Genomic DNA, 14,395 nt, shown 5'->3' with positions numbered 1-14,395 from the left:
TCACTGTAGTTGGTGGGATGGCCTGCGTCATACTTAGGTTAGTTAACCATGGTTTGGTGTTATGTGTGAATGGAGCCTTAGCATCATTTTAAAACATCGAGATGGATTCTGGTGCAATTCCCTTGGCTACATACATCAGGAGCTGGTATAACATAGCAGATTCTGTTGCAATTCCCTTGGCTGCATACATCAGGAGCTGGTATAACATAGCAGTTATAAACACTGGCTATGAGACAGAGTCTCAAACTCAGCCATAAATTCACTGAAGAGCCTTGATCAAATCACCATCTTTCAGCCACCTTGTCTATAATAAGAGGATACCAGCATTGGTCTCCCTTGCAAAATTATTGTCAGAATACTAAGGGACAGTTTAAGCATTACCACCTCAGCCCCCGGGAACTCAACAGAAGCACCATTATTGAGAAGTGTCAGGGCATGTTGCTGTGTGCATCCATTTAACACCACGATTGGGCCGCTAACCCTGAAGGTCCAACGCTGCACACATTTGGGTTTAGGATGGCACGTAGTGAGAATCTTTTAGAAACTGTTGCATGTGTGCAGGGGATAGTCCAAAGGAAAATCTCTTTGGCAGTAGGCTGATGAGGTAACATTTGACCTGTCCTGAGAAAATGTTTGTGAAGCACTTCAAAATTAACCGCTTTACAAGCAATTGCTTTCATCTGTGCATATTGCGTTTAGACCATCTGGTTAACTCGGGCCATATTTCCTTCTAGACACATTTGACAGGATGGTCTTCAGATAATTTGCACGGGCAACCATTTGATTGAAACTTTCACAACCCCACAGGCACTAAGCCACAGTGCTAAGTAATACTAGTATCCCTTAGGTTTCCTGGACCTCCAGTGCTCCACTTGCATGCTCTCAGCAGAGGGCAGCAGAGCTCTGTTTCCAGGCGCTAATTCCCGTTTATTTTTGTTCCTCTTTGGTTTCACACAATTTTTAGAAACTGCCTTTGACACATCCTTCATCTTCGTGAACAACAGGTACACGTCACTTTTCAGCTGCCGAGCAAGGAACTCAGCACTGTAACCATGAAGCATTAAAGAGACATTTATATACAGCTGTATCTATGAGAACCATATAGATCCAGGTCCCAAATACTGTGTTTATGACCAAAGCAGGAAACACACAGGCTCTAGCTGCTTGCAGAGTTCTCTGACAGATGACTTTCACAAATATCATTCTTCATCACTCACACATATGACCGAAGGCACCTTTTATCTTGAATGTACTCATAAGTCTGCAAAGCTCCCTTGACACACCTAAATGCCAATGTGGTTTGGTATACATATACATGTGCGATTAATTTGCACATGCAAGTATGGTTACCTGTTAGTGTGAGTATAAGTCCCCATTCACATACTCCTGGGGAGTACTGAACATGGTTGTGTTGGCCTGCACATGTCTCATTCTCAGAGTCCATGGGACAAAAATCCATTTGAAGGTACACTAGAGCTATACAGCAGTATTACCATTGCACCAACATTTCTACATGTACCCTATTTTATTGACAAGGTTCACAAAATACTGCTTTCTAAAGAATATATCTGTCTGTTTGAAGGCAGTAGTCTTCAAGCCAGTCCCAGCCTATTCAAAAGGACATCCAATTCTCATGTTATCTACGTAGCATTGCTCACTGTTTCCTTTCCCATTGGCTTCCTCTCCTGCCCATTCCCTGGCCCCAGGGGTAAGGCTCCGTGTCCTGCTACTATGATGCGCATTGTCTAATAGGGGTGTGTGTTACCTTCTTATCCTCACAGGATGTTCGTGGTACAGCAAATAACCAACAGCAACCTCCTGCTCCTGGTTACGGATGCTGCCTGTGACTGCAGTGTCTTCCCACCTGTCCTGCTGCAACCAAAAGAAGTCAAATATATCTTTCTCCTGTTATAAAGCTGTGCTGGGCTCTACCGTTAAGACTGATCACCTGGTCCAACAATTAATTACTGTGGATGCGGAGAGTCTAGAAGAAAGCAAGACTGCCACACCACCAGTTTAAAAGCATGGCAGAAACAATCATGGGCTGGGTTTTTTGTTGCGTAGTTTTACATTCTGTTATAGAGAGTGGTCACAACTTGTTTGGGTTACTTCCCTGATAGATGGAAAGAAGAAACACAGAGGCTATAGGATGTAAGGCAGAGAGACAAGAACCTTGCTATTTAGCTATTCCTTGGTTCTCTCTCTCCAAACCATTGTCACATGGGGCAAGCACGGGCCTTCTGTGTAAAGTAACACTGCATCAAGCAAACAGGTGAATGGTGACTCCAGTCTAACACTGGGGTGGTAGAAAGTACCATCAAGTCACGGCTGATTTATGGCAACCCCATAGGATTTTCAGAGGTGGTTTCCCAGTCCCCGGTCTGGCACTTCCTTGGTGGTCTCCTATTCCCAGTCCCTGGTCTGGCACTTCCTTGGTGGTCTCCTATCCAAGTACTAAGCAGTGCTGACCCTTCTTAGCTACTGAGGTCTGAAGAGATCGGGCCAGTCTGGGCCATCCAGGTGAGGGACAAGATGGATGACACATATGTTAATGGGGGGGGGGGAGCCGTGGGGGGGGGGGTGGCCCAAAGGCCTGAAGTAAATTCCCCTCAGAAGTAACTATTTTTTTTAAAAAAAATAAATAACTAAAAACGAACTGAAAACGAAAGAAGCTAAGAAATAACTGCTAAGAGCGGAGAGGCGAAGCTGAACGCGAGGCTAACAGTGATCCGATCAGACCGAGAAGGAAAGAAGGTCTTTCCAACACGGCGGTAAGAAAGGAACTGGCGGGATGTCCGCGCCCACCCCCTCTGGGCATGCGCGGTGGGGTTCCTGCGCATGCCCTGGGGGCGAAAATCCGTTAAAAGAGCTTGCTACAGCACCAATCGATCCAGCGCGTGCACACTGAATCCCATTGGTGTGAAGCACAGAGACCACGACGAAGATCCACAAGAATCAGCCTGCCACTTCACAGGCTGATTAATACACAGTGCCACCAAAAGGAGTCTTGGTATGCCTCTTCCAGCACAAAAGACACAAATACCTTGTTTTTTCTAGAATTTCACACTAGACAACTGCTTCCACTTTGCCTGGTATACTGTTTGATAACTTGTGAATTGACCTTCAATGCATTTAGGGTATGGACCAAAAAAATCCACACATTGGGGCCATGGGGGAGACAGTTTCTGCAAACCTGGGAAGATCCCTAAGTTTACAGGTAAGTCTGAAACCTATAAAATAAAACATGGACAGGGGGAGAAGGAAAGATGCAGTGAAGGGAAGAGGAGAGATGGCAGGCAAAGCAGAAGATAGGGGAGATTAGAAACAGAAAAGGGGGCTCCTGCAGGAGCTGCTGGGGGAGTGAAACAGGAAAAGCAGAGATAATGTTTATCCAGAAGCAAGAGAAAAAGTTTATATTCTGCCTTACTTCATATACAAGTTCATGGTGAAAATGGGGTACTTCTAACTCCTGAAGGCAACGTTCTGCTTCTAAAACATCTCCTGAAAGAAGGTATTCTTTCAACAGCATATCAACCTCTTTAACAAGATGTTTCACGGACTGCTGCATAACTTATTTGCATATGCCACACACCCTTGCATCAGATGGAAGGGAAGGCGGTTTAAACCCCCTTCCCTTCCATTGCCTGCTCATGCCCTGCATGCCTGCGTGGGGCGCGGGCAAGCCAGCACCTTAGATGGAAGGGGAGAGGACTTAAACCCCCTTCCCTGCCATGGCTTGCCTGCACCCTGTGCGGCTTCGGGGGGCGCGGGCAAGCTGGCTCTTTAGATGGAAGGAGAGAGGGCTTAAACCCTCTTCCCTTCCATGGCTTGCTCGTGCCCTGCGCAGCTGCATGGAGCACGGGCAAGCCCGCTCTTTAGATGGAACCCCCTTCCCTTCCATGGCTTACCCCGGCACCTAGCTGGGAACAAAGGGCGGGGCTTGGTCATGTGCCCACCCCCAGGCTCCTCACTCCCAGAGCGCCGCTCCTGTGTGCTCTGGCTCCAACCGACCCCTGATTATTATTATTATTATTATTATTTCACACTGGAGAGTCAATGTGGCACAGATGCATTGTCTAAACTAGGACATGAGTTTCAACCTCCACTATGCTAGCCACTCTCACCTTAACACACCACATAAGGCTGCTGTGAAGTTACAACTAGAGGAGGGGAAACTATCTGTGCTGTCCTGAGATAAAAAATGAATGTTAGATGCTACGCTCATCCAAGAAACCCCATATCATACTTCTTTACAGTTACACAGTAGATTTTAAGTTTCCTCTTCATGAATTCTGGCCTTGATATCCTCAGAAGTGACCTTTAGCGATAATGCTCCTACTATTCCAAATGAACTCCTCATAACCATTGTCAGCTACTGTAGCAGCTCAGAAGTTGCAAAACGCATCTTGTTTGGTGCCAGCCTCCATTCCCCTCCTTAGGAGACTTGATTAAAGAAACAACCCCCCACCCAGTTCCACAGTCTCCACTTCTCTTGCCAGCCATTCCCTGCTCTCTGACCCTGTCACCTTTGTGCATTCCTTTGTCACACTAACACCTGGCTTGCTGACCACATTCTGGCTCTGTTTCTAGGAAAACGCCCAGGACTGTGGAGGAGCTGCAGAGATTTCAGCCTCGCTGCCCCTGCTTCTCCTTCCCCTGGGAACTACAGCTCTTCTGCTTCTTCACTGACAACGTTCAGACTCCTTACTTTAATCTGCAATGGCATACAACCTGGAATTTTAAGGATGTGAGGTGGACACAACTCAGGCACTTGATGAACCCCTCCTAGCACGCTGACTGGGCAGCAGAGGCCCAACTACTACTTGGCCTACATCTCCATCAGAGCTTTGGACTTTCTGCATTGTTCACAGAGTGTGATTTATTTTCTTGAAGGGGCTTGCAACTCGGATACTGTGGCTGTAGCCCAAATGGGATAGCCATCTATGCAATCAGCATCCAGGCTGACCCTTCCCTGCCTTAGCAGCATTGAGTTTACACAAGAGGAAGTCCCAGGTAGGGCAGATGACCCTACTGTGTACTCCATCAAGATTTCGTGAGTGCCCCAATACCAGAAGGCACTCTTGAAGATTTCACTGGTTCTGCTTGCTAGACTGTAGCCTTCTCAGACATCACTTCTTCTCCGCAACATTAAATGACTGAGCAGTGCTGCTCTTGGCCACCAAGAGATAACAAGTGGAGTTCTTCCTGTGTCACAAAAGTTCTTGCCTAGTTTGGTCTGCTGATGTTAAGGTGCTAGAGAACCAGGTTGCCAAGCCAAGTTCCTTTAACTAGAAGCACTTGGAAGGGGAGGGGGGTCTCCAGTCACTTCAGCATTGTCCTAGGGTGAAGCAACACCTGTCAAATGTTTCCTTGCATGAAAACCACTTGTAGGAGACCACCTGAGCCTTGATGCAAAGAGGTCCACTACAGAACAACTGTGATGAAGCAGTATTAGGAGAGTTAATGCAAAAATAGCCATTTCAAGGGGCATGCCCAAGCAGGTTGTTGTGGGGGGGTGTCCCCCCCCGAACAGCAGTATTCTTTCCATGCCCTTTGTATTTCTTCAGACCCATAAAAGCTGAGAGCAGCATTCAGAAGAAAAAGGGGATGGGAGATCATAGCACTCTCATGTGGGACTACAAAACAGACAAAACCATGGCCAGACTAATTTCACTCTGGGATGCAAACTAGCTCAAGTAGTTAAAGATTTCTACAGAACGTTCTAGGGAGTCATGCATATATACACACCCACACCCTCAAAACAATCAGAATGTGATGAGGTTCTAGTAAGGTAATGTGCTAGGTCAGCTAGAAACATTATTCTAACAGTGTATTTTGCCAGAAAGTTCTCATGAGAGATAATCGCCTACAGTAAGTTTTGAGTAGGCATCAACTAGGGCACTAGTTGCAAAGGGATATATCCCCTTACACTGCAAAATCTTTCAGCATCTGAAAACTATTTTGCCACCCCCTTGCTTAAAACTTGATAAGAGCATTGGGGACTGGATAGAAGAGGCTGGCCAACCCACCTAATTGTAGAGATTCTTCCTATAGGGTCTGCAAAATGGAATCAATGGATCACTCAACAGCAAGAAAACCATGGACAGTACAGCCCCAGCCTGGCAAAGCTACCTGTTTCTGGTGTTTGAAGCATCCTGGGGAGATTTGTGACAATAAAAGAGGGAGGTGGTTGTAATGGGAGGGGGTTGACATTGGGCCTTCTTTTTTTTAAAAGACATTTTCACATGACATTTACGTTGTTTTGTGTTCTTCATCCTACATGAATATCTATTGGCTTTCACCCACATGTCATACACAATAAGGCCACATTCACAACATGTAAAGTGATAGTCGAATACAAATACTGGCTGTTCAAAAGCAAATTGGCTGTTTTTGCAACACTGTGCCACTTCACTCCAAACCTCTTCAGCAACCTATCCAAGATATGCAAAGTATGACGCTCTAAAGCTGCAATGAAAACCAAACACTAGCTTTTTTTTTTTTTCACCTACAGCTGAAGCTTTTACCCTGGTCAGAACAGACCATTGGATACTTACTGTGAAAGGTCCTTCTCTGAGGAAAGAAGGACATCTTGAGGGTGATGCCCACTGTCCTATCAGGGAGCCAGGAACAATTGTTTTGACTTCCTGTCTGTAGCCTGTGGGAGTCACCCTCTTCAGTTTTGATAACTCCAAAAGCAGTCAACTATAATATCAACTCTAGAAGGAAAACAATGAACAAGAAAAACAGCGATATGAACAGGAGAAAACAGGTAAGTAATACATTTGAGACAGGAAGTGAACCTGCTGAATAGCTATTTTGACAATGACTTTGGGAGGGACAAGATGTCCTCCTTTCCTCAGAGGAGAAGGACCCTTCACAGTTAAGTATCCAATGGTCCATTCTCTCTCTGAGGCGGAGGGCAACCTGAGGGACCTCCTAGAGCAGTGCCCTCAGTTTCAGGGTGGGTCATTGTCATCTTTGCTTAGTATGTGTTGTAGCAAACTTCTGCCCAAGGCAGCATCTGACAAATTATACATATTGATCATGTACAGTGCCCAATAAATGTGGAAAGAGATTACCAGGTAGCTGCCTCAACTGTTGCATGCCTCACAAATGTATTAGTGGCGGCACTCCTGACAGAACAAGCTGTGATTCCAGCAGGGACAGGAAGTTTGTTAATCTTATAGGCCTTGACTATGCATGCTTTGAGTGTGCTACTTATGGCCAACTTGGACATCCTTTTTCCTGTGTTAGGCTGAGATATGGACAGGAATAGCACATCAGTTCTCCTACTGTGGTTGTTTCAACAGATTGAGGGCCCTTCTGACAGGGAGGGTGTGCCATGTCTTCCCTGTTTGATGCTTTGGGTTTGGGCATATATCTCGAGCCCTGTGAAAGGCAGAATTGACTTTGAGTGTGAAGGTAGGATCTGGTAAGTACCACTTTGTCCCTATGGAGTATGCATAGCTCAGGTTTAACTGAAAGCAAACCTAGTTCAGAGACTCTTCTGGCAGATGTGATAACCGTAAGTAAAAGAACCTTCATCCTCAACCGTTTCAATGAGATTTCCCTGAGTGGTTTGAATGGTAGTTTGGTAAGTGCTGAGAGAACCATATGCAGCTTCCATGTAGGCAGCCTAGGAACCTGTGGTGGGTCTGTCAAGGCCACACCTTGGAGAAAAGTCAAATGGGAGGATGTCATGAAATGACCATTGGACATTTACCGTGAAGGGCCCTTCTCCTCTGAGGAAAGGAGGACATCTTGCTAGATGATTCCCACCATCCAATCAGGGAGGCAGGAACATTTTTTTTTTACTTCCTGTCTCTTGCCTGTGGGAGTCGCCCTCTTCAGTTCTGGTAACTCCAAAAGCAGTAAGACTGTAAAGTCAATTCAAGGAAAGAGAACAAACAGACAAGAACAGAGCAACAACCTAGATAAGGAAAAAACAGGCAAACAGTACTTGTAAGACAAGAAGTGTACCTGCTGAATAACTAGTTCGACGATGATTTTGGGAGGGACAAGATGTCCTCCTTTTCTCAGAGGAGAAGGACCCTTCACGGTAAGTGTCCAATGGTCATTCTCCCTCTGAGGCGGAGGACATCTTACTGGGACTTCCCAGAGCAGTGTCCTCATTTACTGGGTGGGTCATCGTCCTCTAGATCTAGAATATATTGTAAGTCACTTCCAAAGGCTGTGTCAGTTAAGTCATAGAAGTTCACCTTAGAGTGCCCTACACAGGTGGATATTGACGACCATGTGTTCGCCTTGCCTATCTCTTTGACTGTGGTGTGTTTGGTTAGGGCAGTGTTGGTTGTGGCACTTTGAACTGAGTGTGCAATGATCCCAGATGGTATTTCAGATATTGAGCTCTGTAAGCTTCAATAATGTAGGCCGATGTCCAAATCGACATCTTTCCTTCATTCAGCGGAGACATAAGGATGAATAAGGAATCAATTTTAAGTGTACATCTTACTTCCAAGGCCTGCTGCAGATAAGGATGAATAAGGAATCAATTTTAAGTGTACATCTTACTTCCAAGGCTGGTGCAGTTGGTCCTTCAGATTGATAGGATTCAGGTGAAATGAGGAAGACTAAAATCTTCTGGGACCTGTGAAAGGTCAAATTTGCCTTTGGTGTAAAGGCAGTATCTGTTTTCATGACCCTTTTGTCTCTATGGAAAACTCACAGTTCAGGCTTGACTGAACAAGTGCCTAGAACAGAAACCCTCCTACCTAAGGTGCCTGTTACAAGAAAAATAAGATTTTCATCCTCAGCCATTTAAGTGGAATTTCTTTAATAGGATTAAACAGTGTCTGGCGAAACCGAGAGTATGATACAGAATTTCTGCATTAGAAACCTTCATCTTTGTGGTGGCTCATTTAAAGCAGCAGCCCTGGGAAGGTGATGAGCTTGAAGGTGTCTAGATAGGCTCAGACCCTGAAACAGAGGTAACACCGTTGTCAGAGTTGTGGCTTGACATTGCTAAGGAAGAATCCTGGAGCCCATCATGTCTCTCTTATAGAAAGGATATAACTTATTTAGTCTTAGTCTTCAAGAGGTCGATTTCTCCTACTCTGCCCAATGGGAGTCCTCCATGAAGTACTGCAAATTAATCTAGCCGGGAATCCATTGCATTTTGTCAAAAAGCCTAGACATAAAGGTCACCTCCCTTGATCTCCAAGCAGCTAAACACAGCCATCCTGAATGTGGAAGCCATACCAGACCTTTTTGAAGTGTGTCCAGTGATACTGGGAACGTTAGCAGTGGTCAGTTTGCCCTATCCTGAGGGTCAGAGAATCATGGTCACTGAGGAGATTGGATTTATACCCCGCCCTTCACTTGGAGTCTCAGAGCGGCTTACAAACTCCTTTCCTTTCCCTTCCCCTCCCCACAACAGACACCCTGTGAGGTGGGTGGGGCTGAGAGAACTTGACACAAACTGCTCTTTTTCAAGAACAGCTGTGCCAGAGCTTGTGGCTTACCCAAGGTCACATCATCAGGTGCAAGTGGAGGAGTGGGGAATCAAACCCAGTTCTCCCAGATTAGAGTCCGTGCACTTAACCACTACACCAAACTGGACAATATGGTTCTAGTACTGTGAGTGCTGCCTTCTGGTCCTTGATTTTCCTGACCAATTTTGAAGGAACTGGGATGGAGGGGGTGATAGGCAAACATAGGTCACTTGGCCACTGGGATGTTAAGCCTCGATCGCTTTGGCCAATGGAAGAAGAAACATGGTGGAACACCAAGTCACTTGAAGCTTGTTTGGTGATGTCAGGTTTTTCTCCACCCACGTTATGATCTTGATAGTTTCCTTGTGGTAGACCCTCATCGTATGTTGTTGGTCAGATTAGTACATGTTGACCAAGTATCTGTAGGCTGATGGTAAAGGAGGGCCAGATAAATTGTCTGAAGCTCCAGGGGGCTTGCCTCGCTCCCAGACCACCAACCCTATACTGGTGAGCCTTCTAGCATTGTCCACAATCAGACAGACCAGAGACTGAGAAAGATCTGCTTCACGGCCAAGATGCAATGTTTCCTTACCTGAAAGGGATTGAGCATTCTTGCCCTCCCAGTGAGACTGGTCTTTACTATAAGGGAGCCCTGATGGAAAGGGTCCCCCCTTGGTCATAACTTGTAGTTGGAAATGTCTTGGAAGCTGCTGTAGTGGTCTAGTGTATAAGCAAGTTGTGACCATCCTGACATCTAGGTGTTGTACTTTCTTAGTAGGTGCTAGAGAACTTAACTGAAGGTTGACCAGGCATCTGCAGGTCTGCAGACAGTATATAGTTCTGTTTCTTGGTGCACCTTGGGCATAGGGTTTGATCTGATCAACAAGATCTACTGAAGTCAGATACTCCTCTGGCTGAAAGGACTCAGTGATGGATCTGGAGACTCCATTCTGAAATATCTTAATGTACTCTTGGGGTATTTTAAGACTAAACGGCCCTTCAATTTCCGTTCCTTCTTGTCACCATGAAAGGGGAAATCTCATCCTCCTTTTAAGGGAAGAACAGGTTTTATTGCCCAAATGTTAAGAAATGGTGTATAGTAGCAAGACTTCTACAAGACTTTTCTGACCCGTGTGTGTGGGGGGGTGAAGGCATGTGGTGTTCCAGTGGGGCTTGAGGAACTCCATGGAGTATCCTCTGGTAATGTATTTGTAAGGACCAATTGCCTGACTAAGAGTCAGACTACATGTCTCAGAGTATAGAAAATGTGTCCCACCACCACCAGAAGGGTTTGAAGTTATGCTTTGAATGGCTTATGGCCACGGGTTGGTTTATCGTTTCCGCTAATATTTATTTGTTGAATGAACCTTTTCTGAAGGGTTGTCTGGAAGAACCCCGGTTCATCCTTCTGCAATCTTTGTGAAATCTCAGGACACAGTGGAAACTAAAGAAGTAACTCCCAAAACTCCTCTTGTTAGAGTGCTCTCGTGTGTCAGGTTTCAATATAAGTCTTGTTGAGAACATCCCCAAATGGTCTGACATTTTCACAAGTATAGGTCATACCTATGGTCTTAACATGTAGTGAGATAAGCAAAGGTGGTTTGCTATTGCCTGCCTTTGCATAGTAACCCTGGACTTCCTTGATGGTCTCCCATTCAAGAAATAACCAATCAGCTTCTCCCTCAGTAAGAAACCCATTGCATCTGTCCTTTTGAACCATAATTGGAGCAGCCATATTGGTCTCACTCTCTGTTGCTGTCACAAAATGGCCACCGCTGCTCAAATGAGCTTGGCAGCTACCTTCCTTCGCCACTCTCCCAGAGATCGGGGGAGGCAAGAGGTTTGAATCAGACCATGATTTAGAGAAGGGAGACAGGATAGAATAGAAAAGAGCTTTAGAGACGGATTGAAGAGAAAGGTAAAAGATATTTTTAGTGTAGAAGAAAGGCAAAGCCTATTCATCAGCTGCTCTCCCTGTTGAGGCAGGAAAGAAACTGAAGAGGGTGACTCCCACAGGCTTACAGATAGGAAGTTGAAAAAAATGTTCCTCCCTCAAGATACCCTCTGCCTCAGAGGGAGAATGTACATTTTATATGACCTGAAAGCTAACAGATTACATGACCTTTGTTTGCCACTACTTTATCAAACCATCTTAGTATCTTACTACCAGAGGTGAATTAGATGTTAATATTCAGAATCCAAATGTAAAGACTGGGAACTAGAAAGTTTGTTCCATGCCAAGTCACCTGAACAGTTTTTCACACATCCCCAGTAAGTACGTTGAATTGATACTGTGCCACTCATATTCCTCAGATCATCTCTTGCACATCTGAAACTGCCAAAAAGCAGACTGATGCCTTTGAGAAAAACCAGCCAGAATAGATGACTTTGAAATGGTTCACTTGCAGTTCCTGTGCAACTGATGAAGACAGATTTTCAATGGAAGTATCATTTTGGCACTAGGAAGATCTCATTCAAGGAAGTGAATTCAGTCATTTTATCATCATCTTCCTGGCCTTCCACAGGTTTGATATGCTGTTCAATGACCTATTCTGCCAAAACTGATGGCCTTCTGTATCCATAGGTTCATTTGTAAGCCAAGTGCACTTTTAATAAGATCCCTGCCCTTTACATTAGATAGCAAGGTGTATCCAACACAAAGACTAGAGCTGACTACAGCGTTTTGTCCAAGCCACCTTGGTTGAGAGACAAGGTAACCTTTCAAGCTTCATTTATGTACAGTGAACCAGAAGAATAATGCCTATAAGTCATGTGCTCTTCCTATAGGGCCTGCAAAAATAGTCATATTGGAATGCCTTCCAGATGTTAAGCATTTCCTGCTTTGAAGCACCCAAGAGAGATGCATGACACAGCAGGGAGGAGGTTGTTCTAATCAGGGATGGGCAAAGTTTGATAGTGGGCCTTTTTAAAAAAGACATTTTAGCAAGGTATTTAAGCTGTTTTATGCTCTGCTTTATGCTAAATAGTAATGGTGAGCTCAGTTATGAAAACATGAAGTACCACAAAAGCAAATTACCTTTCAGTAAGCAATGCCCAAGTTGCAGACCAGACAACCATTATTCTATTTCTACTCCACTCGGTTTCTTTTTCATCTTGACAATGTATACGTTACCAAAGATCTATCATACCTGGTACGTGCTAAGAGTATACAGGGTAATGTTCTTAATAGATAGGCCACAGCAATGGAACACTCTGCCCTGGAGATTTGTCACTTTAGATTGATGGTCCCCTTACAAGCCCATTTAAGAACTTTCTATGGGTGTGAGAATAACACTTGTGTTTCATGTTATTCTATGCAAGTAGTTTTTGGACCAGTGTAGTTTTGGCAGTATTTCTTTCTCTGAACAAGCCACATTACAGGCAAAATTTCATGTGTACAGTTAACATCAAGATGTTGCCAAAACTCAATTTCTGTCATTGCAGTCCAGACCAACATTCCTGTCAAGTCACAGCCTGTTAACTTGTAAAGTAAATGCATTGTAAATCTAATGTATGTTATCACTCAAAAAAGCTGCTTGACCATGTTTAATATTTTGTCTTAATCACATGGCCCTCTGAGTTAGTACAAAAGGAACAGGGACCTACATGAAACTCATGGGGGAAGAAAGGGGGCCTCCTCCCCTGCACTCCGGGTTGCCACTGGTGTGGACTGTGACCACTTGCCTGCCTTCTGTCATGGGAGGGCACGGAAGAAGTGAAGGAGAAAGCAGCAACAGCAAGCAGTACCACTGCTGTCCTTGCTGCCTCCTCGTGTCCCCACCAATCTTCAACATGGTCTCTGTGCTTCACACCAATGGGATCTAGTGCGCACACGCTGGATCGATCGGTGCTGTAGCAAGCTCTTTTAACGGATTTTCGTGCCCAGTCCCTCAGGCATGCGCAGGAACCCCACCGCACATGCCCAAAGGGGTGGACACGGACATCCTGCCAGTTCCTTTCTTACCGCCGCATTGGAAAGACCTCTTTCTTCGTCAGTCTGATCGGTTTGCTATTCGCTTTTGCTTCACAGCTCTTAGGAATTAGGAATTATTTCCATACTTTATTTTTCTGTTTTAGTGTTTTGTTCTTCAAAAAACTTCCAAAAAAACCCCACCTTTATTTTCTTCTGAGGGGAATTTACCTTAGGCCTTCGGGCTAACCCCCCCCCCTCGACCGTTCCCTCCACTTCACTTCTTTATGGAGAAGAAGTGGGGGGTTTTCAATAGATGCAAACGTTGTGGTAGCAAACTTGCTCCTCCCAACCATCATACCCTCTGCATTTTTTGCCTCGGAGAGTCTCATAAGCCAGAGTCCTGTCGTCATTGTGCTCGTTTCTCAAACCAAATGAGGAAGAACCGCGCTGCGCGCCTTAAAGTAGCACTGCTTAAATTGGCCTTTCCTCCTGCCTCAGCGATGGAGGAGAGACCGTCTACATCGACAGCTCCGGCATCGAGACCTGCCTCCAATGTCGACCGCCCGACACCGAAGCTCCCGACATCGAAGGCACGATCGTCCGCTTCCACGCCAGTCAAAAAGAAGGCTAAGGCAAGTACAGAGCATAAGTCCGCGAAGAAGGGCACCTCCAAGTCCCTTAAGGCGGCAAAGAAGGGGAAGGAAGCGGTGCCTGCACTGGGTGATGCCCCTATAGTGCCTCCCGCTCCAACGGCAGTATCGATATCGGAGGCCCAAGTCCCTCCACCGATGCTGACCATCCACGTATTGGACTCCCCTGTCCACCAAATGGAGTCTCCTTCTCCGTCGTCAACATCGGCGGTATTGGAAGCTCCCAACATCGATCCACGTCGGCACCGATATACCTCATGTGATACGCAGCGTCACCCTCCACGTCTGCACACTCAACCTGTCGATATCGACAGCTGACATTACAGGGACAATTCTCACAGACAAGCTACTGCCTTGTCTCCCAGACGTCCACGGTC

At 45.6% G+C, this 14,395-nt stretch overlaps 1 protein-coding gene across 1 annotated transcript in view; it reads left to right on the top strand.

Moving 5' to 3' along the window:
- CACNA2D4 (calcium channel, voltage-dependent, alpha 2/delta subunit 4) overlaps positions 1 to 4,689 on the top strand; it is a 251,208-nt gene extending 246,519 nt beyond the window's left edge. The window contains exons 38-40 of the mRNA XM_015422870.1: positions 1,782 to 1,907; positions 3,071 to 3,137; positions 4,591 to 4,689. Of these exons, the coding sequence (XP_015278356.1) occupies positions 1,782 to 1,907; positions 3,071 to 3,137; positions 4,591 to 4,689 (292 nt within the window). The remainder of the gene's footprint in view (positions 1 to 1,781; positions 1,908 to 3,070; positions 3,138 to 4,590) is intronic.
- Positions 4,690 to 14,395: the final 9,706 nt, after the last annotated feature.

This window comes from Gekko japonicus, unplaced genomic scaffold (genome assembly GCF_001447785.1).
Source record: "Gekko japonicus isolate JY-2015 unplaced genomic scaffold, Gekko_japonicus_V1.1 scaffold34, whole genome shotgun sequence".
NCBI lineage: Eukaryota > Metazoa > Chordata > Lepidosauria > Squamata > Gekkonidae > Gekko > Gekko japonicus.
This window is presented reverse-complemented; position numbering and strand designations above follow the sequence as displayed.